Genomic DNA, 25,653 nt, shown 5'->3' on the forward strand with positions numbered 1-25,653 from the left:
TTTCTGTCCCTTCAGGATCCCCAGACACCCCCATCCAGCCAACCCACTGCAATGAACAGGTGTTCTGGGGGTTGCACTGGTCCAACCACAATATATGTGGTACTTTCCTCACCAAGAGGATCTGAGCAAATGAGCCTCTCGACTCAAGGTCCCCCAACATCTCAGGGAACTCAGATCTGAACAGGGAGGTCTTCAGCTTGCTGAATCCTTTAACCTAGTTCTGGGACTTCAGTAAAAGTGAAACTTCTCCCAGGAGCCTCCCACTGTCTTCTGGCCTAAATTGCCTAGAGGGCCCTGGGAGTGGGATCTGAGACACGCTGTCTAAAGGGAAACTGAGGCCTAGAAAGGAGAAGCAGCCGCAGGCCTGAGTCCCAGGAGAGAGGCGTGGGAGGAGGGAGAAGTGTCTGTGTTGCTGGAGATAGGCAGATGCTAGCATTCTGAACTGGAAGGGGTGGAGGAGGGGGCAGGAATGCATGAAGGGGATCAAAGCTATGGGAAAGAAAAAGATACGCAGTGGTGTGTGTGTGTGCGTGCGCACACGGGGTGGGGTGTGACGGAAGCAACGGCTTTGGCCAAATTAAGATTTAGTCCTGGAACTTCTGCCAAGCTTTTTCTCCCTTTCAGTCATCTGCCCTTACTAATGTTAGGCAGTCACAGTGTCCTTACCAACGTTATCACCCTTTCCCAGTGCCCAGAGCTGGAGGCTGATAGCTGGAGGCGGACTGGCACTGGGGCCAAGTCCACCTGTCCGGCTCCCTTCCTGGCCCACTCCCTCCCTGGCCCAAATTGCCCCTGCCCACTGGGCCTCCCTGTCCACCAGGCCCTGTAAAGAAAAGCTGGCACCTTCACCCCACAGCTCCTCATGCCAGGACAGATACCTGAGCTTGGAGATCACCCGAGCTCTCTTTTTAACCCGCCTCGGCTCATGTGACAGGCTGGAGTCCAGGCAGACATATGCAGGCCAGGCATCCAGGCAGGGCACACAGCGCTATTTATTTCCTACTGGGTTCTCTTCAGGCAGAGCTGGCAGGGTGGGACTTTCTCATTGTATTTAAGCCTCAGCTGGCGCCACAGAACTGCCCCAGCCTCAGCCTTTGCCCCTTTTCCAACCCAGTAGGTAAAAATAAACCCATTTGGCAGCTTTGGGGAGTGGGATGGGGACTGCTGAAAAGGAGCTGTAAACACGACAGTGGGGGCGGGATGGGGTTGGTTGCAGCAGGGAGGGGTCTGGTCGTAAACCCTGGCTCTGCTGTGAACTGAAGGGACGGGTGTTTGATCTCTCCAGCTGGGCACTCTGCCTCCCACTTCTTCAGCTGGGAAGAGCCTGGGCACCATTCATTCACAATCTCTGAGGCAGAAGGCACTGGAGATAGTGGGTGGTCACTGGTGCTGCGGGTGGTGGCTAGGGTAGAAATAAGGGAAACAAAGGAGAGGAAATGGTCATGGCTAGTGAGGGACCCTTCATCCGAATGGGTCTTTCGAGGAACACTTAGCTCCTAGGGCACTAGTTCATGTCTACCATCATATGCATCTCATTGTATTTCAATTCTTTACATGTTTGACCTTCCACTAAATATGTGTGTTATGTTTGAATGGATCCAGCACAGCGCCTGGCCCACCGAGTACACTGGGCATTTACTGAGCGACTGAAGAGAAGGCAGAGAAAGGTGGAGGCGGGGCCTGGCGCCCCCTCGGGGGGCCCCGTGGAAGTGTAGCCGCAGGGTTTGGGGAGGTAGGACACTTCCCACCCAGGAGGCTCCCGCAGCTGTTCCCTACCAGGTTCCTAACTTTACAACTGCGACTCTGTGATCTGGGAAATCTCCGCCTTGTGTGTTCCTCCGGCTCCAGCCCAGCTTTCCCAGCGACAGCGGCGCCTCCCCTTCTGAATGAAATAGAATTTAAGGCTGGGACTAAATGAAGAACAGAGGAAGCCCTCTCTTTGAAATGCAGCTGCCCCAGGCCAGGTTGGGTTGGGAAGGGGTAGCAATAGCGTGTGTGACACAGCGGTTGGGAAACAATTGTGCCTGCGGGAAGACCGACCACGGAAGCGCCTGCCCCTCCTTATCTTAGCAGCATTGAGAGGAAGCACCTGTGGTCCATCACTCCTCTTGGTCCCCCAAAGAGCTCTGAAGCCTCCTCCCTCTCACTCATGCCACTTTGCCTGGACATCTCGCTGGCATTTTAAAACAGCTAGTGACTTCAGTTCCAAGGGGAAAAGGGATGAATGAAGAGTGTTTGCTGAGAGGGGAATGGTACCAGGACAATGTGGGACACTGGCTTAAAAACTCAGGTGAAAGATCCCAGGGATGAGGTTTCTGAATTCATCTCTTGTAATCACCTCAGTCTCAGGCTCTGGCTGGATTGTTGGTGGGACAGAAGCAATGAATGTAGTTTTAGCAACCAGAGAAAACAGCAACACAGCGGGCTACTTGTTGAGGGAAATGAGGGAATCGGGGAAGAGAAGTAGGGAAGCCTGGTCTGCTGGTTCCTCCTCCCCCGCGGACCTCAAGATGGCTAATCTGGGATAGAATCAGTTTGATGAGGGAGAAGAAAGAGCCAAACCCGTGATCTGAAATCATGGCAGAGAAACCTGAAGGGTAACCCCATCTCATCTTCAAGGTCAGAAACAGGGAGGTGAGAGCCAAGTTGCTACTGGATAGCCATGTCTTTCATGCCTTTCATTCCTACCATCTTTTCTCCTCCACCTTCAGCTCAGGACAGAAGCCCCTTATTCTATACTATGCACAGACTCAGAGGACATTCTTTTCTGAAACCATCTCCCTTCCCCATCCCATTCACTTTCAGAGTTACACAAATTTTAAACCAGAACAGAGTGCAGATAACTTGCTGGCAAGTTTTCTCTGAAGCCATTGCCTAGCTTTTGTTAGATTCTAAACATATGGTCAGCAATGCTGCTGACACTCCCTATCCTTGATAAATGCCTCTAGGGTGCTTTTTTTGCACACAACAGTTGCTCAACAAGTCACTGGTGAAAGAATCAATGCACCAACAAAGGCCTATATAGACATGCTTGAGAACAGCAGAGGTGAGTGCAGCTTGGGTCAGGGGTCCATCCTGGGAATGATTTAAGAATTCTCTGCAGTGGTTCAGATTGGGTGTCCTGGATCTGCTCCTCAATCAGGAGATCATCAACAGCCAGATTCAAAGGCAGGGCTGAGCAGCCTCTGCAAAATGAGGTCAAATCATGTCCAGGCTCACTCTACCGGAAGGTCAAGGTCAGTCCTTAGCATCTGCACAGACTAGATGCAGTCACTTTACGTTTCTGCCTTTGGACTGACAAATTCCTTCCTAGAAAGTAAAAAGCAATAGGTAATGCACTAGTAGTCCTCATTGCCATTTTCACTGCCTTTTCTAAGCTCTGATAGTTTTTGTCTTAAAAGGCATAAAGAGCCATGGGAGTATCCTGGTTTGTGGTGCCTTTGAGCATGGGTTTTGTTTGGTTTTTGAGACAGAGTCTCCCACTGTTGCCCGGGCTGGAGTGCAATCTCGGCTCACTGCAACCTCCGCTTCTTGGGTTCAAGTGATTCTCCTGCCTCAGTCTCCCGAGTAGCTAGGATTACAGGCATGTGCCACCACATACGGCTAATCTTCTGCATTTTTTGTAGAGACAGCGTTTCACTGTGTTGGCCGTGCTGGTCTTGAACTCCTGATCTCAAGTGATCCATGGGCCTTGGTCTCCCAAAGTGCTGGGATTACAGGCTTGAGCCGCCGTGCCCGGCCTGATCATGGGTAAATTTTAACAGCGATATTGCAGGCTGAATGTTCTTTCAAATTCTGCCTGGTCTATAGTTCCTCTAGCAGCAGTTAATGTCTCTAACCTGGATTTGCTCCATGTGAATATGGGAAGGTCCATTTCTAGCTTTAGGCTGGGCTCCCATAAGGCAGAAACTCTGTTCAAGAATCCAGGGAAAGCTGGGCACAGTGGCTCATTCCTATAATCCCAGCACTTTGGGAAGCTGAGATGGGCAGATGGCTTGAGGCCAGGAGTTCGAGACCAGCCTGGCCAACATAGTGAAACCCATCTCAACAACAACAACAAAAAAATACACAAACACACAAAAAAAACTGGCCAGGCGCGGTGGCTCACACTTGTAATCCCAACACTTTGGGAGGCCGAGGCAGGCAGATTACCTGTCAGGAGTTCAAAACTAGCCTGGCTAACATGGTGAAACCCCGTCTCTATCAAAAATACAAAAAATTAGCTAGGTGTGATGGCACACTCCTGTGGTCCCAGCTACTCGGGAGTCTGAGGCAGAAGAATCACTTAACCTGGGAGGCAGAGGCTGCAGTGAGCCGAGATTGTGCCATTGCACTCCAGCCTGGGCAACAGAGTGAGACTCCATCTTCAAAACAAAAATAAATAAATAAATAAAATTAGCTGGGCATGGTGGTACATGCCTGTAGTTCCAGCTACTTGGGAGGTTGCAGTAGGAGATCACCTGAGGCCAGGGAGGTTAAGGCTGGAGTGAACTGTATTCAGGCCACAACAATCTAGGGGACAACTCAAGGGCAGCGGAAGGCAGTCCCTGTTAGGTATCCAATTAGCTCCTGTTGCCAGGGCAATCGTGGCTCAGGGCCAGATCAGAAGCAGGGTGGAGCAGAGCCCACAGCCCTTAAGAATATTGTTTTCCTCTTTCATTTGCTCAGTTCCCTCAGGCTTTAAAAGTTATCCCACAGACTGAGGCCTGGGCCTAAGAAAAACATCCAAACTTCCCAAATAAACTGTATTCCTTAAAGTTGCGTGTCAGGTTTCATCCTTAAGCTGAGCTTGGGCCCCAAGAGGGTAAATGAGAGAGCTGCTGATTCGGGTTCCTGGGAGATGGTCAGCCCTGAGCATTCTACATGTTTTTCCATTTTCCTTCACAGGAAGGCCGGAGCTCACAAAGCAGGCTGTGAACAGAAGCTCTGGGTACTAAAGGAGGAATACTGGTGGACTCTCTGTAAGGCTGTTTCTCAGGGAAGCCTTGTCCCTTCCCAAGATTTTCTTTCTGTATCATTGTCATCAAGTGAGAGAGGCTATACCTGCAGCACAGCCCTAATTACCCAGTGACTGGTACTCACCTCCTTCAGAGTTCGGCACACAAGTTCTTGCCTGCGACAGTTCTCGGCCTTGGTTTTGAAACAATCAGGAGATGCTAAAAAATTCTCAAAGTAATTCATTTTTATTTTTTAAAAAACACCCCAAAATAAAAAACCACTGACTCATCCATGCCAAACTGCACTTTCCAGAGGAAGCATGTCAGCAGACTCAAACGGACAATGGATAGAATCCCATGACACCAAAGTCATTCAAACCTGATGCTTTAGAGGCTGACATTCTGAGCTGAAATAGCTACAGGTCACCACTTGGCCCCATCTGGGACTCTCCCTTCTTTTTAGTCTATTCATGTGGTGGCAGAAGATGTGAGACTCTTTCTAGTCTCCAGTCAGGGAGGCTTCTCCTGTTATAGAAAAATATTAGAGTCTAGGCTTGACTTAGCGGTGGGTGAGCTATATTAAGAATCGCATCCTGCTTCTTCAAAGTCTAGACGATGTATTTGTAGTTCTGGCTTCTCTCAGGGCTTGTGGATCTCAGGGACCAGAGAGCTTTTAGTCCTTTTATGGATGGGTTCACTATGACTCTTAAAATCTTTTCTCATTGGAATTAGCCAGCATAATTTGACAGACACTCAGAAAAACACCCTAATCATATTAGGCTGAAGGCCAGGTCTGGAGGTAAATTCTTTAAAAGTTTGGGCTTCGGGAAGTATAGGTTGAAGGTGAAAATGGGATATGTTAAAATGGGGATATTAAAAATATATTTAAAACTGGGAGGCTAATCTCTGGCAGAGCAGAACTCTTCTTTGATTTGCCAATCCCTGGCCTCTTCTTACTCCTTATTTGTACTGACTCCAGGTTTTCCATAGCATGGATGCCTGCCGCTGCTCTAAGCCTAATAAGTTATAGCACTCTACAGACTGATCACCTAGACTGAAGACACGGAGGGAAACATGTTTTGGCAATTCCACCTGGCTCAAGGTATAAGTATGTATTTTTAATTTTCAGAGGAGAAAAAGCATACAGAGGCAGTCTAGAACAATCATTGTCACCTTTCCAACTTCCGTGTTGATGACATCAATAACAGATGCAAAAGAAATAATTAAAAATAAAGGAGAAAGAATTTTCCATGATTCACCAAAGTAGTAGGAGTATTCTGTCAGGAAAGCTTAGAAGCATTTATCAGCTGCTACCTAAAATTTAGCATTTAACTTTAATTATGCCTAGTTACGAATTAAGCAAAACAGAAAGTGTTTTAACATGACTAGCTGCTACAGATCAAAAGTTTCACAGTAGAAATTTTTATTTTTTTATTGTTCTTTTTTTGATTATGCAATAAGCCCCCTTCTTAACAGATTAAATGTCACAAAAACTAAAATGTAATGACATTAGCCAGCTAACCTGTCAGCCCCAACTCCCTTAAACACTGAGGAATAAAGCATACTAATATGGTCATAAGTCAAACTTCCTCTGGGAAAGAAGATTAAGGCTAGACTCTTTCAGAGCCCCTGGGGGGCAGAAGCAGAATTCTTACATCATAGTTAGGTTTTGGTGATATTCATTTTTTTCATTATTATCAAGGTAACTGTATCTAACACTAGACCAGAAGAAAGTGTCCTTACATAATCCTTATCTGATTACCCTTTCCAAAAAGAAGACATCAGAGACTGTGCAGGTCAACTTAAAAGAAGAGGCAAGCATGCTCCTGGTTCATGGAAGGAAATGAGCTTCCATTATCTGCACATGATCAGCGGCCATCAAAATCTGTTAATTCAGAACAATATGAAGACATGGGCCTGCCCATTTGAAGCTTACTTTCTAATCTAAGCAGAAATCATGATAGCACATGATGAAAGAGTACATCAATAACTCTGAGGGTAGAAGGTAGGATAGAATACAAGAGGATGAGCGGTATTAGGTGGATTAGCCAATTTTCCATATTGAAAGAAAAAATGAGGCTGGGCACGGTGGCTCACGCCTATAATCTCAGCACTTTGAGAGGCTAAGGCGCATAGATCACTTGAGCCCAGGAGTTCAAGACCAGCTCAAGCAACATGGTGAAACTCCCCCTCTACAGATATACAAAAAATTAGCCAGGCATGGTAGCACATGACTGTAGTCCCAGTTACTTTGGAGGTTGAGGTGGGAGAATCACCTGAGTCTGGGAGGTTGAGGCTGCAGTGAGACAATACTGTGCCACTCCACTCCAGCCTGGACGACAGAGTGAGACTCTGTCTCAAAAAGTAAAAATAAAGAAAAAGAAAAAATGACTTGGAGAATGAAACCAAAATTCTAACCCAACTCTCACCATGTCAGAAACAATTTGGAAATTCAATTTTGTTAATTTAGAAATCAGTAAGTCACCTAACCTAACCAGTTTGACTGAAATGACAAGAAAAATGGCTAAAGAACAATCCAGTAACTGAGGAACAGACAGTCTGAATTTCTACACTAACTGATCCAATTCGGTCATTCATTGCTATGGCTGGGCAGGGATCCAAGTGAAACTTTAACAGTGGCCAAAAGGTGGCATAGGGTTACTGCATCTAAAAACCACAACTTGTCCCTAAGCTTGAAATCCACCCATAAACCATCAAATTCATGTGGACAAGCGCCATGTTTTAAGCAGCCCACTCTCCTAAAACTTGCATTGGCCTGCAGAAGACAGGCATGCCAACCTCAGTGACTCTGCTCTGCATCACTCTCTAGGTTGCCAAATTTAGGCAGAAACATCCATTTGCCTTCCCGTAGCTTTCTAAAATCTGTCTACAGTGTAAAGAGTTGTCTATGCCCTTTCACTTAGCCCAGTTTCAGTAACCTTATAGTCCATTTGATACACAGAAATAGAGCACGCACAAACCTCAGCCACAGGCTCCTTTCTCTCCCAAGTTCAGGCGCAGTACTGGCTAGAACTCTGAAAACACAAACACCAAAACACAGTGTACATCAGATGCATATGGGGTCGCAATCCTTTTAACACAGTTTGCTTGCAGGAGCACTTCTTCAACACTGATAACAACTGGCAAAACAACCTCAACATATGCTCTGCCTAGATAATGCAGGAGATCCTTAAATTTCTCCAAGTTAGAAAATTCAGGACGACAGCAATATGGTGTTAGGGATTGCAGATCTGTGTCAATCAGATACAGCCTTGCCACCACCTAAAAATGTGCTCGCTGCCCCACACATGGCGTTAGCAGCAGTTCCAAAGGCCAACACATTCACTCTTGGAAGACAGTGTCAGCTGTCTTGACACTGCTGCTGGCTACATTTAACCAACTCTATGATGTGGTACCAGAACCCAAGAAATACATCAAGCCAGATCGTTCTGTCCAAACATCCCAAGGAAACATGTGCCTTGGACAGCACCCGAGTGGGAACAGGCTGCTAATGTTGATATAAAATGCAAAATAGTAAAAGCAGCATTTTCTCTAATTTACTATTCAGTGAGAAACCCAAGCACAAATCCAATGCAGCAAATTGTAGAGGTTCAATGCTCCCTGATCTGCAGTTAAGCCAGGTGTGCCACCTCCTTCATCTGACTTGGATCCTGCTCTGGACTTTAAGGAAACATCTACCTGGCTAGCAGTTCAAGGACTCAATATAAAAATAACTCATGCTTTGTTTCAACTGGAGGGTCGTGACACAGTTGGGCCTACAAGAAAATCATTCATAAGTCAATGTAAGCTCGTATCCACTGAAAAAGTAGATTTGAGTTTTTTGAGTAGATGTGAGCTTTTACACCCTATGTTATGATGAAGAGATTCACTGAAGGATTCAATCGTGCTGTACTACTTCCTGGAGTTGGCAGAGAAATCATGCATTTCTTGGTAGTTGAAGAAGGCTGATCCAAGTACACAGTGAAGAGGTGTTCCCATTTCTCAAGGTGTTTCATCTTCATGGCCATGAAGATTTAGCACCTGCAAAGTTCCCAAAACTATACAATGCAGTTAATGTGGGGAAGCAGACGTTGGATAATTCATTCAGAGACTACCAGTCTTCCAAAGAATCACTATTTTGAGTAGCAGATCATGAGGTAGGTTAGGCAGTTTCAAGACCTCCCTTGAAGAAAGCAGTGATGAGTAAAGATGACGAGGATGGGTTATGAGCAGCATTTAGTGTGACATGTGAAGAGGTCAAGATACCACTATCAGACAAGAAAACCAATGACCAGACAAATTTCACACAGCTTCTTCAGACAATGCAATCAAGAGATAGGATGCAGGCTTAGAAAGAAAGAAAATTCAGCAGCAGTTAGAGGGATCTAAAGGAGTTGTATATTCATTGCCTTCTGTAAACCAGGAGTAAAGGAGATAATTAAGGTTTTAAATAATCCAGTTTCTTAGTCACCAAAAGTACCAAGACTTCCTCCTATTAATGAGGCTAAAGGCTCAGTTTAAGCTGTTCTCTGCCATCTGGCCTTTGTACTTGGGAGACTAAAGCCACCCTGGACATTTAAATGAGAGAGATTTGCACTCTCTCATTTTTCACAGCCTGTGCTACAGCAATCATGACTACTTTTGGATAAAGCAAAAGTTCCCTAAATAATATACCCATGGTATTTTTCTTTTCTTTTCTTGTTACTACACTGCCCAACAAAAAGAGCTTCTTCCAATCTCGTCGAGTTTGCACCACATTCTAGAATAAATGGAACTGGATCATTCTGAGAACTATATTGTAAAAAGCAAATATTCTACTTTAAAGAACACACTTTTTTTTTTAGACAGAGTCTCACTCTGTTGCCCAGGCTGGAGTGCAGCCGCACGATCTCAGCTCAAGTGATCCTCCCACCTCAGCCTCCCACGTAGCTGGGATTATAGGCACGTGCCACCATGCCTGGCTAATTTTTGTTTTTGTAGAGGTGGGGTTTCACCAGGTTGCCAGGCTGGTCTTGAACTCCCAGACTCAAGGGATCCACCCACCTCAGCCTCCCATTACAGGCATGAGCCACTATACCCAGCCAAAAGTACACATTTAGGATAGAACTTGAGCATACTTTTGTTCTGGAAGAGGACAGAAATAGAGGAAGGGACAGGAAAAAACAAACAAAACCCAGTAGCAATGAGTTAGTTTCTGTCCGTTCTCCACCCTTCTAAGTAGGACACTGGCTTAACAACTAGTTTTATTATCAGCTCTCACTGTTTAAATCTTAGCAGAGAAAAAGAAAAGCTGTTGAAGAGAATAAAATTAAGAAACATAAAGGGGAAAACAACTGATTATCACCAGTTTCTGGATTTTTAGTTTTCTTCTAACTGAAGTTCACTCAGATCTAGGGAATAGCACTAAGCTTAAAGTGAAAGTAGGAAATAATGTGGCACACTAAGGTGGCAGGTAGCTGTAAAGAGAAGAGGGAAGCATTTTTAAACTGTAGTAAGGTTTACCCGAGAGTGACTACTTTTATAAGGAAGAGATTCTATAAAAATGCAGCAAGGAGGCTGGTCCGTGGAGTACCACAAAGCTGGGGAGCTGCCGTTTTCATGCTGATTCTCTATCTTTAGCATTCTGGGTCAATTGTGGCAGAGAAGCTGTTTTATCTTCCTTGGACACAGGAGCGGAAAGAAGGAGGGATGCATATGACTCAACTTTTAAATCAGCACCTTACAGGGTTATTTGGTAAAGTGGTAAGGCTTCTGTAAAATGCTTTGAGTGACTAGGAAACAAATCAGAGGCAAAATAAGAACATAATAACACCAAACATCAGAGAACTGAAGGGAAGAGGAATGAGTTACTGAAAACCAGGGACACCAATTGTCCAGGTCACCAACAGCTTCCTGGTGCTCCCCCACCCCCCAGTCTGCTGTGAGCTCTTTCACCTACGATGAGCCTAGAGAATGCCCTACTGGGGTAAGGGACCTAGCATTGGCTTTCAGCCACAACTAACACCATATCCCAAATTACCCTTTCCAGAACAGACACCGAGGGACACTAGAAGTGAGGAGTAGTTGGGATACATTTTTTGCTATACCTTCTATCTTGAGAGAAAGAGATTTAAGCCAATAGTATAATACATCAGTTGAAATACCTCTGACGATAATAACAAAGATGCATTGACCTATAAAAAGTCATTTAATGCATATTCCAGATGGCCAATACAAGCTGGTTAGGTAATTAGCCCTTGAAGAATTCCTTTATAGTTATATAAAAATGTTTTGTCTTGTTTAAAAAAAGTCTAGTCTAACAAAAACATCCACCAATGGGCTTGCAATTTTTCCATCTGCAGGTTTGCAAGATCATAAAAATACATACATATGCATCTCTGGGCATATCTCTGTCCACTAGCTAATCAGTTTTGGCAACACACTGCATAGGGGTATACTACCATTGGTTTCTGACATTAAGTTAGCTTTAAGCTTATTAGCTATTCCAACAACTGGAGGCAGCTTAGAACCCAATCCCTGGAAAGCACTTGCAGGATTAACTATCCGTTTCCCTGACACCTTGTCTATGGTGGTGAGAGGTCTGGGGACAGACTTGCTAATCCAAGGGTGTCTTAATGCTTGAGCTGGGGTCAGGCGGGCAGAGGGGTCCCAGTGAAGACACCTTTTCAAAAACTCTATAAACAAGTAGTCATCACACCCTTTCAGTGCTGTTCCCCAGTCTTTGCTGCCCGGGGGACCCCGCTTTTTACCCCTACGTGAGCGACCCCCCACAAGCACAACCCTCCCATCTGCCTGAGTAGTTACAGAGCAGTAGCGGGGTATGCCCTTGGAATTAATAAAGTACTTGGCACGTTTGGATTGCTCCAGAAGTTTTGGTGGTGGCATCCCTAGAAGCTCCATCATGCAGGCCAACTGGTCTCCTTCATCCTCTCCAGGGAAGAGAGGCTGTCCTGTTAAAAGTTCTGCAAGGATGCAGCCAAAACTCCATATGTCAATCGGTGTGCTGTAACGGCTTCCTAAGATGATTTCTGGAGCTCTGTAGAACCGAGACTGGATATATGTGTAGAGCTTCTGGTACTCGAAACAGCTGGACCCAAAGTCAATGACCTTGGTTGAACTGCGCCCGTGGTGTTTCAGGAGAATGTTTTCTGGCTTCAGATCGCAGTGAATAATCTTATTTTTGTGGAGGGCATCCAAGGATTGCAAGATGGACTGGGCAAACTTGCGTACCAACTGGACGCTAAAACCCTGAAACTTGTTTTTTTTAATCAGCTCATAAAGGTCTATGCTCAGCAATTCAAAGGCCATGCAAACATGGTTCCGGAATGTGAAACTTTCCAGCATGTGGATAACGTTCATACTACCAGTTTTATCCTGTTTTTTAAGATGCTCCAAAATCCGGATCTCCTCAGCTGCTTGACGATGAAAGCGCTTCTCATTGCGCACCATTTTCAGGGCCACGTACTGCCGCAGTTTGTGATCATAGACCCTGGCCACCTGCCCAAAACTCCCCTTGCCAATAATTTTCAGCACCTCATATCGATAAGCTAGATGGTCTCGAGGTACATGAATGTAGGCCCCATCTGCATCATCATACCCCCCATTATTGGGACCACCAATAACTCCATGTCTTTTTTTGGCATTTGGACCTACAAAGTAAATTTCTGGATAATTAATTATTTCCAGCTTCTCATAGGCAGTGAGGTGGTGTTTATATTGCTTCAGGGCTTGTTCTGGAGTCAGAGGCACCACTTTGGGTGCCTTGGATGAACTGTTGGATTTTACTGTATTCAAGCAATCTGAACTTTTACCCTGAGAAACAGTAGGAGAGCATTTTTCAGAGTCACTGATGCCATCTGACTGAACAGTATTGGATTTTCTGTTGCCAAATTCTTGAAACAGCTGTTCTACCTTCATCTCACCTCCATCCAAAAAGTGCTGAGTATGATCTCTTATAAACTTCTCAGTGGTCATCTATGAAAGAGACAATGAATATGTTAAAGTCATTAAAGACATCAGAAAGATGGAAGAATCTTCCCTCCTCTAACTGAATAACATCAAAACATATCCAGTCATGTTTACTTTAAGGTTAAAATGATCCAAAAAGGAGATAAGAAAAGCAAGAGTCTCTAGCAACTTATGTTATATTAATTTTCAGACTCCCTGAATATTGCAGCCATCCCTAATCCCCATACATGCCTTGCTTTGTTCAAGACAAGATGGTCTTACCATGCCCCCCACATGCCAGGTTCCTCCTTACAGATGTGTCCTTGTACTGAGAATCCTTCTACCCCTCATCCCCTCGACTCCTACATTCCTTCAAAGCCCAGTTCAATTCCTCTCTCTTCCACTTAGAACTACTCCAAGCCCATACTAATTAACCTCACATCCTAACTGCAGTTTGTCCAGTTTATGCCACATAATTTGGTACTTGATTATGTATAATATATGCACTATCTTACACTGTTTACTAATTGTTTCAAGTATCTTCCCAAATCTTAAAGACAAATAGCATGGTCAAAATCATGCCTACTGAAGTGTAAACAGTAAGGTACCATCAAGTGACAGAAGCAGAATTTGAACCTAGGTCTTCTGGCTCCTATTCCAGGGCCCTTCCCATTAATATAACTCAGCTCCAGGTTCTCCCAGCATCTGTAGACTAGGAGGGCTGAATGTTGACTGTGGCCTGGAATCAACAAAGTGTTCAATCATACACTCCCAGGTCCCCATATAAATTATTGCAGCCTTTTAACTTAGTTCATTGAATCACAAAAGCTCTAAGTTAGAGAGAATTCTGGAGATCAACTGGACCAATTCTTCAAGTACCTGGTAACAGTGAGGGTCCAAGGTCCCTGGGGTGCTTCTTAAAAACTATTCCCCAGCAAGAGCCTACTTGATTAAGGAGTACCACTTCTTTCACTAGGTTTTCCACAGTCTTCTCCTGGAAGGGACAGTGACCCACAGAAAAAAGCTCTACTTACTCCTCTGAATTAAGATTCTTTGAATTGAAATAAGGTTTCTTGAAATAAGATGGAGGAAAAGAAGGACAAAAACAACCAAACACCTAAGTAAAATTAATATTAATTAATATTAAGAAAAAAGGGTGGGTGCAGCACACCAACATGGCACATGTATACATATGTAACAAACGTGTACGTTGTGCACATGTACCCTAGAACATAAAGTATAATAAAAAAAAAAGAAAAAGAAAAAAGGGTAACTGTGAGATGACAGGTACGTTTAATTGGCTTGACTGTAGTAACCATTTCACTACCTGTATCAAAACAATTATATTGTACACCTTAAAAAATAAAATTTTTTGGCTGGGTGTGGTGTCTCACACCTGTAATCCCAGCACTCTGGGAGACCAAGGCAAGTGGATCACTTGAGGTTAGGAGTTTGATACCAACTTAGCCAACATGGTGAAACCCTGTATCTACTAAAAATACAAAAATTAGCCGAGCATGATGGTGCATGCCTGTAATCCCAGTTACTTGGGAGGCTGAGGCACGAGAATTGCTTGAACCCAGGAGGTGGAGGTTGCAGTGAGCCAAATCATGCCATTGCACTCCAGTCTGGGTGACAGAGCGAGACTCCGTCTCAAAAAAATAAATAAAATAAAAAATAAAATAAACAATGTGGCCAGGCATGGTGGTTCATCCCTGTAATCCCAGCACTTTGGGAGGCCAAGGCGGACAGATCACTTGAGGCCAGAAGTTTGAGACCAGCCTGGCCAACACGGCAAAACTCCACCTCTACTAAAAATACAAAAAAAAAACAAAAACAAAAACAAAAAAACAAGGCCAGATGTGGTGATGCATGCCTGTAATCCCAGCTATTTGAGAGGCTGAGGCAGGAGAATCACTTGAACCTAGGAAGTGGAGGCTACAGTGAGCCAAGATCACGCTACTGCTGCATTCCAGCCTTGGCAACAGAGAGAGAGACTGTCTCAAAAAAATAAAAAAAGAAATCAGTGAAAAATATTAAGAAGGGGCTGGAAAGATAAAAATGTTAAATCTGTTGTTAAAAATAAAAGGAAGTCTAGGATACTTAAAAGAACAACTGTTTTTCTCAACGGACCCTGAAGAATTATGTCCTTTATCTGTTTGATAATTTGAGAGAGCCTGTAGTATGAGGAACAGATTAATTCCGGAGGAGCTCTGGACTACAGTTATAATCTCTAAAAATGTAAGCTAAAAAGTGGTCAAACCTTTAAAAACTAGAAATTTTAATATAACCTAAGCAAAACAAAAATTGTATTTAAAAATTACCAAAAATAAATAACAAAAAACAATATTAAAAAACATAAATGACAAAAATTTAAGTGTTGGCATACTTCAGACAGCCCCCGTAATTCAGTTATAAAAGTCCTTTTAAAAAATCATTTAATCAATTTAAATATTTATAGAACACTTATAGTTACATCATGTCTTATATGATCTTAAAGTCAACAAGCCAGTTCAAATGTAGCCACAGCTTGGCATTTAGTTTTAAAATAAAGGGGCCAGATATTGCCCAAGTACATACAGTCTCTCTGATACCAAAATAGAAACTATCACTGGTCAAGAAAATAAACAGGCCTGCATATAGAATCTAAATATTGGCCGGCCGCAGTGGCTCATGCCTGTAATCCCAGCACTTTCGAAGGCCGAGGTGGGTGGATCACCTGAGGTCAGGAGTTCGAGACCAGCATGGCCAACATGGCGAAACCCTGTCTCTACTAAAAATACAAAAATTAGCCAGGCGTAGTGGTGCGCACCTGCATTCCCAGCTACTCAGGAGCCTGAGACAGGAGAATCACTTGAACCAGGGAGATGGAGGTTGCAGTGAGCTGAGATCGCACCACTGCACTCCAGCCTGCCATCTATCAGGGAATAAATCTGGTGGAACTAGGAAAAGAATTTTAATTGTTTGGTTTTAATTAGATTTACATAACAAAAACAAACATCTACAAGCATCTTGGCTAGTTGTCCTTAAAATCTTTACCACCTAACTTTAATGCATCTAAATATTTACTGCTGAAGTCTCTGAAACACATCCTGAAGAAACAGGGAGTCAGAAGGCCTGGTTTGGGGTCCTGGCTATGCTACTTAAAAGTTGTAGGTCCAGCTGGGTGTGGTGGCTCACGCCTGTAATCCCAGCACTTTGGGAGGCCAAAGTGGGCAGATCACCTGAGGTTGGGAGTTGGAGATGAGCCTGGCCAACATGGTGAAACCCCGTCTCTACTAAAAATACACAAATTAGCCAGGCATGGTGGTGTGTGCCTGTAATCCCAGCTACTTGGGAGACTAAGGAATGAGAATTGCTTGAACCCAGGAGGCAGAGGTTGCAGTGGGCCAAGATTGCATCACTGCACTCCACCCTGGGCGACAGAGCAAGACTCCTTCTCAAAAAAAAAAACACAAAAAAAACTGTAGATCCCTGTTGCCTTCCTGAGCCTCAGTTTCTTTATCTGCAAGATGTGGATAATAATATCTGCTTGTAGGATGTTGTCTAATTAATAATAATAACTTCACCAACTATAAAATATTTAAGACACTGGTTACAATTCAGCAAAATTCTCAATACATTGAAGTTTAAGTTCCTATACACCCTTCCCCTTCCCCTTCCCCTTTTCTCTCTTCTCTCTCTGGTGGCTTCCTCCATTTCTCCAGTCTGATCTCCCTCCATCAAGCATCTAGCACTAACTACACCTTCTGCTCAATGAAGGCCCCCACAATAGGCCTTCACTTAGGATACACGGAATTGCCTCACCCACTTTCTCCCCACATAAAACATACTTTCCACTCGCTATACAATGGACTGTGTTACCTCTCCATGGATATTTGAACTTCAACAGAAGATCAATGCCCTAACCCAAAGGAATGCCTCTAGGAACTGCAGTCACCAGTGACAAGCTGTTAGGAAAGGTTATTTGTGGTGCAGGGTCTGTCCCTGGGAATTTCCCCTACTCTGCTTACATGTAAGGCTGCACTGGCTCTGAAGGCCTTCATTTCTGTTTGTGATAATGAGAGGGTCTCAGGTACACAACATAAATAAGAACAGATACATATCAGAAATGTAATTTCCATGGAACTATTACAATAATATTAATGATATCATTTGGAGTCCCTGATTCATGGTTTTTCCTTAAGGTAAACCAAATTTCTCTCCTTGCAAAATAAGTCTTACTTTGCCTTTGGGAACCACACAGAAATGTCCAAATTTCAAGTAGGAGCCCTCTGGATACTTAAAAGGGGCTGTGCTGTCCCTGTCTCCACCATTCTGTAGGTTTACCATCCCCACTACATCTGCCTCACCTCACCCAACATACATCAGGCTTCCTCACTCTCCTGTTCACATTCGCAACATAGGCTGCACTTTATGTCTCTCTTACAGCATGCTCCAGAACCAAGCAGGCTACGTCAGTGTAGTCCACCATCAAGGTCATCTTCTCCAGTGAATCTGGAGAATTCTGGGAGGTAATTTTTCCACACAGGGAGGGGTTCTCTTCTTTTATTATTATTATTACACTTTAAGTTCTAGGGTACATGTGCACAACCTGCAGGTTTGTTACATACGTACACATATGCCATGTTGGTGTGCTGCACCCGTTAACTCGTCATTTACATTAGGTATATCTCCTAATGCTATCCCTCCCCCAGCCCCCACCCCATGACAGGCCCCGGTGTGTGATGTTCCCCACCCTGTGTCCAAATGTTCTCATTGTTCAATTCCCACCTATGAGTGAGAACATGCGGTGTTTGGTTTTTTGTCCTTGCGATAGTTTGCTCAAAATGATGGTTTCTAGCTTCATCCATGTCCCTACAGAGGACATGAACTCATCCTTTTTATGGCTGCATAGTATTCCATGGTATATATGTGCCACATTTTCTTAATCCAGTCTATCATTGAGGGACATCTGGGTTGGTTCCAAGTCTTTGCTATTGTGAATAGTGCCGCGATAAACATACGTATGCATGTGTCTTTATAGCAGCATGATTTATAATCCTTTGGGTATATGCCCAGTAATGGGATGGCTGGGTCAAATGGTATTTCTAGTTCTAGATCCTTGAGGAATCGCCACACTCTCTTCCATAATGGTTGAACTAGTTTACAGTCCCATCAACAGTGTAAAAGTGTTCCTATTTTTCCACATCCTCTCCAGCACCTGTTGTTTCCTGACTTTTTAATGATCGCCATTCTAACTGGTGTGAGATGGTATCTCATTGTGGTTTTGATATGCATTTCTCTGATGGCCAGTGATGATGAGCATATTTTCACATGTCTGTTGGCTGCATAAAGGTCTTTTGAAGACATTTCATATCCCTTGCCCACTTTTTGATAGGGTTGATTTTTTCTTGTAAATTTAAGTTCTTTGCAGATTCTGGATATTAGCCCTTTGTCATATGGGTAGACTGTAAAAATTTTCTCCCATTCTGTAGGTTGCCTGTTCACTCTGATGGTAGTTTATTTTGCTGTGCAGAAGCTCTTTAGTTTAATTAGATCCCATTTGTCAATTTTGGCTTTTGTTGCCGTTGCTTTTGGTGTTTTAGTCATGAAGTCTTTGCCCATGCCTATGGCCTGAATGGTATTGCCTAGGTTTTCTTCTAGGGTTTTTATGGTTTTAGGTCTAACATTTAAGTCTTTAATCCATCTTGTATTAATTTTTGTACAAGGTGTAAGGAAGGGATCCAGTTTCAGTTTTCTACATATGGCTAGCCAGTTTTCCCAGCACCATTTATTAAATAGGGAATCCTTTCAGGGAAGGGTTCTCTTCTTAACTTTCTTTCCTTTCCTGTAAATAACTCAAATACTGGCCTGAATCAATTACATATCAAGTCTGATGAGCTATAAATAAAACATTCCTTCCATTGCTCTAAAAAAATCTAGTGTTCACACATATTAAAGTATAATTGTTTTAAAACACTAAATATTTCCCCAAATGCCCATCAATCAAGGAGTAGATAAAGAAATTATGGTATATATATGCACATATATACACGTGTGTGTGTATATATATATACATGTATATATATGTGCATATACATGTATATATGTGTGTATATATATTCATATATATACGTGTATATATGTGTGTATATACACACACACACACACACACATATATATATCTTATAGAATACTACTTATCCATAAAAAAGAATGAAGTAATGGCATTCACAGCAACCTGGATGGAATTATTCTAAGTGAAGTAACTCAGAAATGGAAAACCAAACATGGTATGTTCTCATTCATAAGTGGAAGCTAAGCTATGAAGAGGATACAAGGGCTTAAGAATGATACAATGGACTTTGGGGACTTGGGGGATGGGGTGGTAGGGGAGTGAGAGATAAAAGACTACACACTGGGTCCAGCATACACTGCTCGGGTAATGGGTGCACCAAAATCTCAGAAATTACCACTAAAGAACTTGTTCATGTAACCCAAACACTACCTGTTCCCCAAAAACCTATTGAAAAAAAAAACACTAAATATTTCTAGTCTAGGGTTAGAATTGCAATAACCAAGCAATGTATATGATTGACTCTACGAAGTATTTTCTTAACCATGTAATTATATCCAGAGAGATGAATAATGTCATATTTATCATGTTTTATTTCATAAGAATGCTTCATATACCCTGCTAATTTGATGGGCTTCTGGCATTTCAAATAGAATCTCCTACATTAATCAAGTTTTAAAAATCTTGCTGAGAAATTCAAAAGGAATATCCTTCTCACTCAGATATAAAACCCTACCTTTTCCCCGGCTCCCAAACCCTAAATCCCTGCAACACAAAACTTAACCCAATAAAAGTCAGTGGGGCAGATATTTATAGTTTACCACGAGAACATAAGAGCCCCTTGAATAAAGGACGCTAGAAAACTTTGTAAAAAGGGCAACAGGATCTCGGGATAGAGTCATGGCATAATGAAATGTAAGTGGCACCAAGAGGTCAAAACGCATTTTTTTTTTTTTCAGCAAAATGAGTAAGGACAGCCGGGTGCGGTGGCTCATGCCTGTAAACCCCGCACTTTTGGGAGGCTGAGGTGGGCAGATCACCTGAGGTCAGGAGTTCGAGACCAGCCTGGCCAACATGGTGAAACCCCATCTCTACTAAAACTACAAAAATTAGCCAGGCATGGTGGCAGATGCCTGCAATCCCAGCTACTTGGGAGGCCGAGGCAGGAAGAACTGCTTGAACCTGGGAGGTGGAGGTTGCAGTGAGCTGAGATTGCGCCACTGCACTCCAGCCTGGGTGAGAGAGTGAGACTTGATCTCAAAAAAAAAAAAAAAAAAAAAGGACTGGGCGCGGTGGCTCACACCTGTAATCCCAGCTCTTTGGGAGGCCAAGGCGGGCGGATCACGAGGTCAGGAGATCGAGACCATCCTGGCTAATACGGTGAAACCCCGTCTCTACTGAAAATACAAAAAATTAGCCAGGTGAGGTGGTGGGCGCCTTTAGTCCCAGCTACTCGGGAGGCTGAGGCAGGAGAATGGCGTGAACCCGGGAGGCAGAGCTTGCAGTGAGTGCCAGTGCACTCCAGCCTGGGTGACAGAGTGAGACTCCGTCTCAAAAAAAAAAAAAAAAAGAAAAGAAATGAGTAAAGAGTAAAGACATCTTTACGCGAGAAAGACATCTTTCTTCTTGCTCCCCTACAAAACTGCTATGCCGAACACCATGCAGTAAGAAATTCATTTTTGATCCTGAAACATACAAAGTAAGTAACCTACTGGAAGGTAAATAGCATTGGCTAACTCTGAATCAAAGTTAAAATGACTTGGCCAGGCGCAATGGCTCGCACCTGTAATCCCAGCACTTTGGGAGGCTGAGGTGGGCGGATCATGAGCCCAGGAGTTCAAAACCAGTCTGACCAATATGGTGAAACCCTGTCTCTACTAAAAATACGAAAATTATCTGGGCATGTTGGTTGGTGCCTATAATCCCAGCTGCTTGGGAGGGTGAGGCAGGAGAATCGCTTGAACCCGGGAGGCAGAGGTTGCAGTAAGCCAAGATAGCGCCACTGCACTCCAGCCTAGGCGACAGAGTGAGACTCCACCACAAAAAAAAAAAAAAAAAAATCAAAGTTAAAATGACTTAAAGTCAGATGTTAACACTTCAACCCAATTGCAAATAGTTTCCTATAGAGATGAGCCAATTGGCAGCAAGTAACCAAGCAATCTGATGGGCAACACAAGATGTATATGGTTCTGAAGTTCTTAGACATTTTGACATATTAAAGAAACAAACTTGCAAAGAATGGAAAAAAACCCCACTACACTCCAAAAGGAGACAAAAAATAGGGTGACCAGCCTTCAAGATATTTTTAGCTCACGTTTTGTATACTACTAGTGCTGAAAGTGGGGAAAAGGGCCAGGCACGGTGGCTCACGCCTGTAATCCCAGCACTTCGGGAGGCCGAGGGAAGTGGATCACTTGAGGTCAGGAGTTCGAGACCAGCCTGACCAACATGGTGAAACCCTGTCTCTATTAAAAATACAAAAATTAGCTGGGCGTGGTGGCAGGCGCCTGTAATCCCAGCTACTCAGGAAGGCTGAGGCAGGAGAATTGCTTGAACCCGGGAGGCGGAGGTTGCAATGAACCGATGTCACGCCATTGCACTCCAGCCTGGACGACAGAGTAAGACTCCATCTTAGGAAAAAAAAAAAAAAAAGGAAAAAGGTTGATTTTAAGCAAAAACTGATGACAACAGGAAGGACTATGAAAAATACAAGTGATTTTTCCATATAGAAACAATTTCAGGTCTTCAACACAGAAATGTGAAAGAGAAATATTACAAATGAGTCAATTCAATTATTCAGTTTGTTCATCTGATAACATATGCAGCAAATTTTAAAGTCATAGGATAGCCTCTCCTTGTCATGGAACTTGGCCAAACCCTGCTCTGCCTACCACTCTACGCATGCCGAGGGAATGTGAATTAATTTTATCTTAAGTTAAAAAAAAAAAAAAAAAAGCTGCCAGGTGCGGTGGCTCATGCCTGTAATCCCAGCACTTCGGGAAGCTGAGGCGGGTGGATCACGAGGTCAGGAGTTCAAGACCAGCCTGACCAACATGGTGAAACCCCGTCTCTACTAAAAATACAAAAATTAGCTGGGCGTGGTGGCGTGCGCCTGTAATCCCAGCTACTCAGGCAGCTGAAGCAGGAGAATCACTTCAACCTGGGAGGCAGAGGTTGCAGTGAGCCAAGATCATGCCATTGCACTCCAGCCTGGGCGACAGAGAGACTCCATCTCAAAAAAAAAAAAAAAAAAAAAAAAGGCTAAGTGTCGCAGTCCCAAACTGTGTTAATTACCATCTATCTATAAAATGGTTCTCTTTAGCATACTAATAAACGAAGACTACATTTCCATCGTGCAGGGGGAAAAAAACCCTGCAGATCTATGAATTCTGAGATGTTTTCTGTTTCTTATTTTTGTTAAAAGGAGCCTTTGTAATACTAGGTGTATATCATCCTATACAAAAATAAGCATTACCTACATAAAAGTAGCATATTATTTTTTTCCTAGTGCTATATATTTATCCCAGTGGAAACTGAAATAAAAAGGTGAGCTTCAAATTGAAATCATTCTGAAAAGCTAAATTTGGACCACAGACATTGTTATTTCAAAGTCAAGAGGAATCAAAAAGAAACAAAAAAAAGGTCTGGTAGTCAGTGATACATAAGTGTACCTTGAGCATTAAGTAGCACTTCCTCCTTTCCAAAACAATTCATGTACAAAGAATTACTTCTTTTACTTACATTTAGTCTTCTGGGTGGAGGTGGTTCAGAAGGATTGCAGAGCACATTTGAACAGGGGGGACATTTGGTTTCATCTATCATCATGAAGGTATCATAGACACCATCCCCCAACCTAGTTGAAAGGATTACAGATAAAATGTCAGTAACTGAAGAATATAAAATCCTGTCTCTTAACTGCTTCATATCTGCTACAAGGAACAGTAATAGAAATAAAAGTCTACACTACATTTTGGCACTGAATATAAACAACTGGGGTATTTGGAAGAGGAACAGAGGAAATCCAACTTTTGTTTTTCAAGGACAGCATTACTAGGTTTTTGTTTTAAAATAGTTGAAACAAGTCTCTCTGAATGTTGTTAAAAATAATAAGGACTATCAGGAGGATCTCATAATAACTTACTACTTGAAAATAAAGTCTAGTTTGAATCTGAAGTTCATAGAGAAAAAAAAAGACCAGAAAAAACTAACAGAGGTAATAGTTTTTCAAAGTCAGAGACTTGGATTCTAATCTCAGCTCTAACACTGGCTGTGCTACCTTCTCCTCTGAGCCTGTCTTCCCCATGTTAATGGAAGACTAGCTCCAGTCTATACACTTCTGGGTCTTACAGGCAAGAAATAAAAGGCCTTTTTAAGGCTGTCTTCTCTTTATTAATTTACTTGCTTACCTACTTACATCTACCTAACTTGTAGAAAAATACAGTTAAGTACTACAGCAAACACTAAAAGGATGCTCTAAAATATAAAATGTAATGAATTTACTTCTCTTTCCACTTCATTTTCTGGTGAATGGTGGAGGCAAAATTCTAAATGATTAAGGATCACTTCTCTGTTCTTTAACACTGTGGCTCCACCACTGTAAGGGAACACAAAAGACGGAGAGGATTTATTTCATCCACAAGATGGCCCTGAATAATGTATTTCATCTGCTACCAAGAACACGGATTTCCCAGTTACACACATCAGCATTTCATTGTATCATTTTACATGATACACTATGAATATAACAATGACGATGTTGCAGAGGAATAATTTGTTTAATGTCTTTTAAAATATCCTGGAATATTCTGGTCACCTTTAAAAACTGTTTTGTGAAATTCGTTCTAGAGTTTTCTTTATAGATGTGTTATAAAAATACAAGGGGGGAGAAAACCCTACAAATATTTTTGGAATGCTCTTTTTAAAAACACGCTCACATTCTGATAGAATTATTTATATTTTTAACAGGCAACGGCTTCACTGACAGAAACCAAATATTCTGAATGTGACTGACCCTTTGCCATAAGCCTGATAAAACAAACCAGAACAGGCGTCCACATTTATAAAGAAAAAGAAAACGTTCAAAATTGCCTAGTGACTAACAGCCAGAGGAAATTAACAAGAGTCTGCATGCAAATAAAGCGGGGAGCAGGGGTCTCTTCTCTCCATTGAGGTGTAAAATACAACGCAAGGTGGGGAATCTCTCAAAATAGGATCCGGAAAAAGCCGTACCCAGCACAGCCCACAACCTGCACATCCAAAGCTAGACCGCACCCCTCACAGCAAACCCCAAGAGTTCAGCCCTTGGTTATCCGCTCTAAGCAACAGGGCTTCTTTCCAAGGTATCTCTCCCGGTCTCTCCCCGTTTACTAAAAAGCCCCACAAAAAGTCCTAGTTTTCGTAATCCCTTACCATATACCCCGATCTAGGGTTTCAGGGGTATTCCAGGGGTGGAAATTCTTCTTGCTCTAACTCCTCTCTAGCCCCCTCCCCCGCGCCCGGTGAGCCAGGGATGGGGGGAGGGGGCCCTGACGGAGAGGAGGTGGGGGGAGGTCCCGGGGAGGCAGTCAGACCCCTGCCCTCGTCCCTCCTGCTGAGGGCTCACTCTACCTCCTCCCAGCCCCCAAGCTTCGCTTGCCAGCGCCAGCCGCTCCCTGAGGCGCCTCCAGCCCGTTACCCCGCGGCGCCGTTACCTTCGCTGCTGGGGCGGGAGCCCGGCCCCGGGCGGCCCCGCATCCTTCCGCCCAGGCCCGCGAGCTGTGCCTCCCATCTGCTAGCTCGGGACCCGGCGCGGGGAGGGGCGCCAGTTGGAGGGTCCGGCCGGCCACGCCACCTACGCCGGGACGGCTGCCTCCGCGGCGCGACGCTCCTACGGGGACTCTCGGCCAGACACTGCAGCTCAGCGCGCCTTCGCTCCCAACTGGCCGGGGCTGGGTAGTGGGGAGACGCAGCTGCAGGGGCGGGAGGGGGAGCGGTCTGGTCGCCTAGCAACCGCGGCACGCCCCCGGGAAACGCCTCGGCGCAGCTACGCGCTGACGCACGGGGGTGGGGCCCGTGGCCGGTACAGGCCACGCGGCGCTCCTAGCCGGTGCTAGCGCTGGCGCGGTAGGCGGGAGGCTGGAGGCGGGAGGCTGGAGGCGAGAAGCCCGCGGCCTAGGCGCCTCGGGTTCCCTGGCGCGAGCTGCGGACGGACAGAGGGGTCCGGCGAAGGAGGGGTGAAAGTAACAGCCCGCGATCTCAGAAGGGCTGCCCGCCCCTCACGGTCCGCGGTCCCTTAAGTAGCATGTTGCATCCTGGAAGTTCTAAAACCTCCCGCTTCAATATGAATTTTAAATTAAAGAAAACATATGTGTATTGTTTTAGGCTTTCCCACCACGGGGACGACCCTCCGGGGGTTTGTGAGTTACATAAGAAAGCAATAATAATAAACCCATTTATTGACACGATGCCTCCATTTATGAACATTTGATATCAGTAACCGAGGTACCCGACGACTTTCGTCTTTTACAGACTTAGCTGGGATGCAGAATAGAAGCTGGGCCTTTGTCTGACTCCCCTGCAACAGTCAGCCACAGACGGGAAGACAGCGTAGGAAACTAAGGCCAGAGGAGCCCCGCTTCCTCATGAACGTGAAGCGGCAAAGCCTGAACTAGAAGCTTCTAACGCCTAACCGTCCTCCTGCCGCACCAGGACCCCTGCGAGGCCCTTCCTGAC

The 25,653-nt window shown here is 44.2% G+C and overlaps 1 protein-coding gene across 3 annotated transcripts; it reads right to left on the minus strand.

The window, feature by feature from the left end:
• Positions 1 to 11,105: 11,105 nt before the first annotated feature.
• Positions 11,106 to 24,878, minus strand: DYRK3 (dual specificity tyrosine phosphorylation regulated kinase 3). Of its 3 annotated transcripts, none has more exons than XM_050782154.1 (4): positions 24,633 to 24,701; positions 23,443 to 23,536; positions 22,684 to 22,795; positions 11,106 to 12,911 (listed from the first exon to the last, which is right to left on the minus strand). In XM_050782154.1, the coding sequence occupies exons 2-4, from the start codon at positions 23,457 to 23,459 to the stop codon at positions 11,334 to 11,336; spliced, it is 1,707 nt and encodes a 568-aa protein (XP_050638111.1). In that variant the 5' UTR covers positions 23,460 to 23,536; positions 24,633 to 24,701; the 3' UTR covers positions 11,106 to 11,333. The 3 variants fall into 3 exon arrangements, with proteins under 3 accessions (XP_050638111.1, XP_050638110.1, XP_050638109.1); XM_050782153.1 differs by lacking the exon at positions 24,633 to 24,701 and adding an exon at positions 24,352 to 24,502; XM_050782152.1 differs by lacking the exon at positions 23,443 to 23,536 and having other exon boundaries at positions 24,633 to 24,878.
• Positions 24,879 to 25,653: the final 775 nt, after the last annotated feature.

The sequence above is a fragment of the Macaca thibetana genome, chromosome 1, assembly GCF_024542745.1.
Source record: "Macaca thibetana thibetana isolate TM-01 chromosome 1, ASM2454274v1, whole genome shotgun sequence".
Classification (NCBI taxonomy): Eukaryota; Metazoa; Chordata; class Mammalia; order Primates; family Cercopithecidae; genus Macaca; species Macaca thibetana.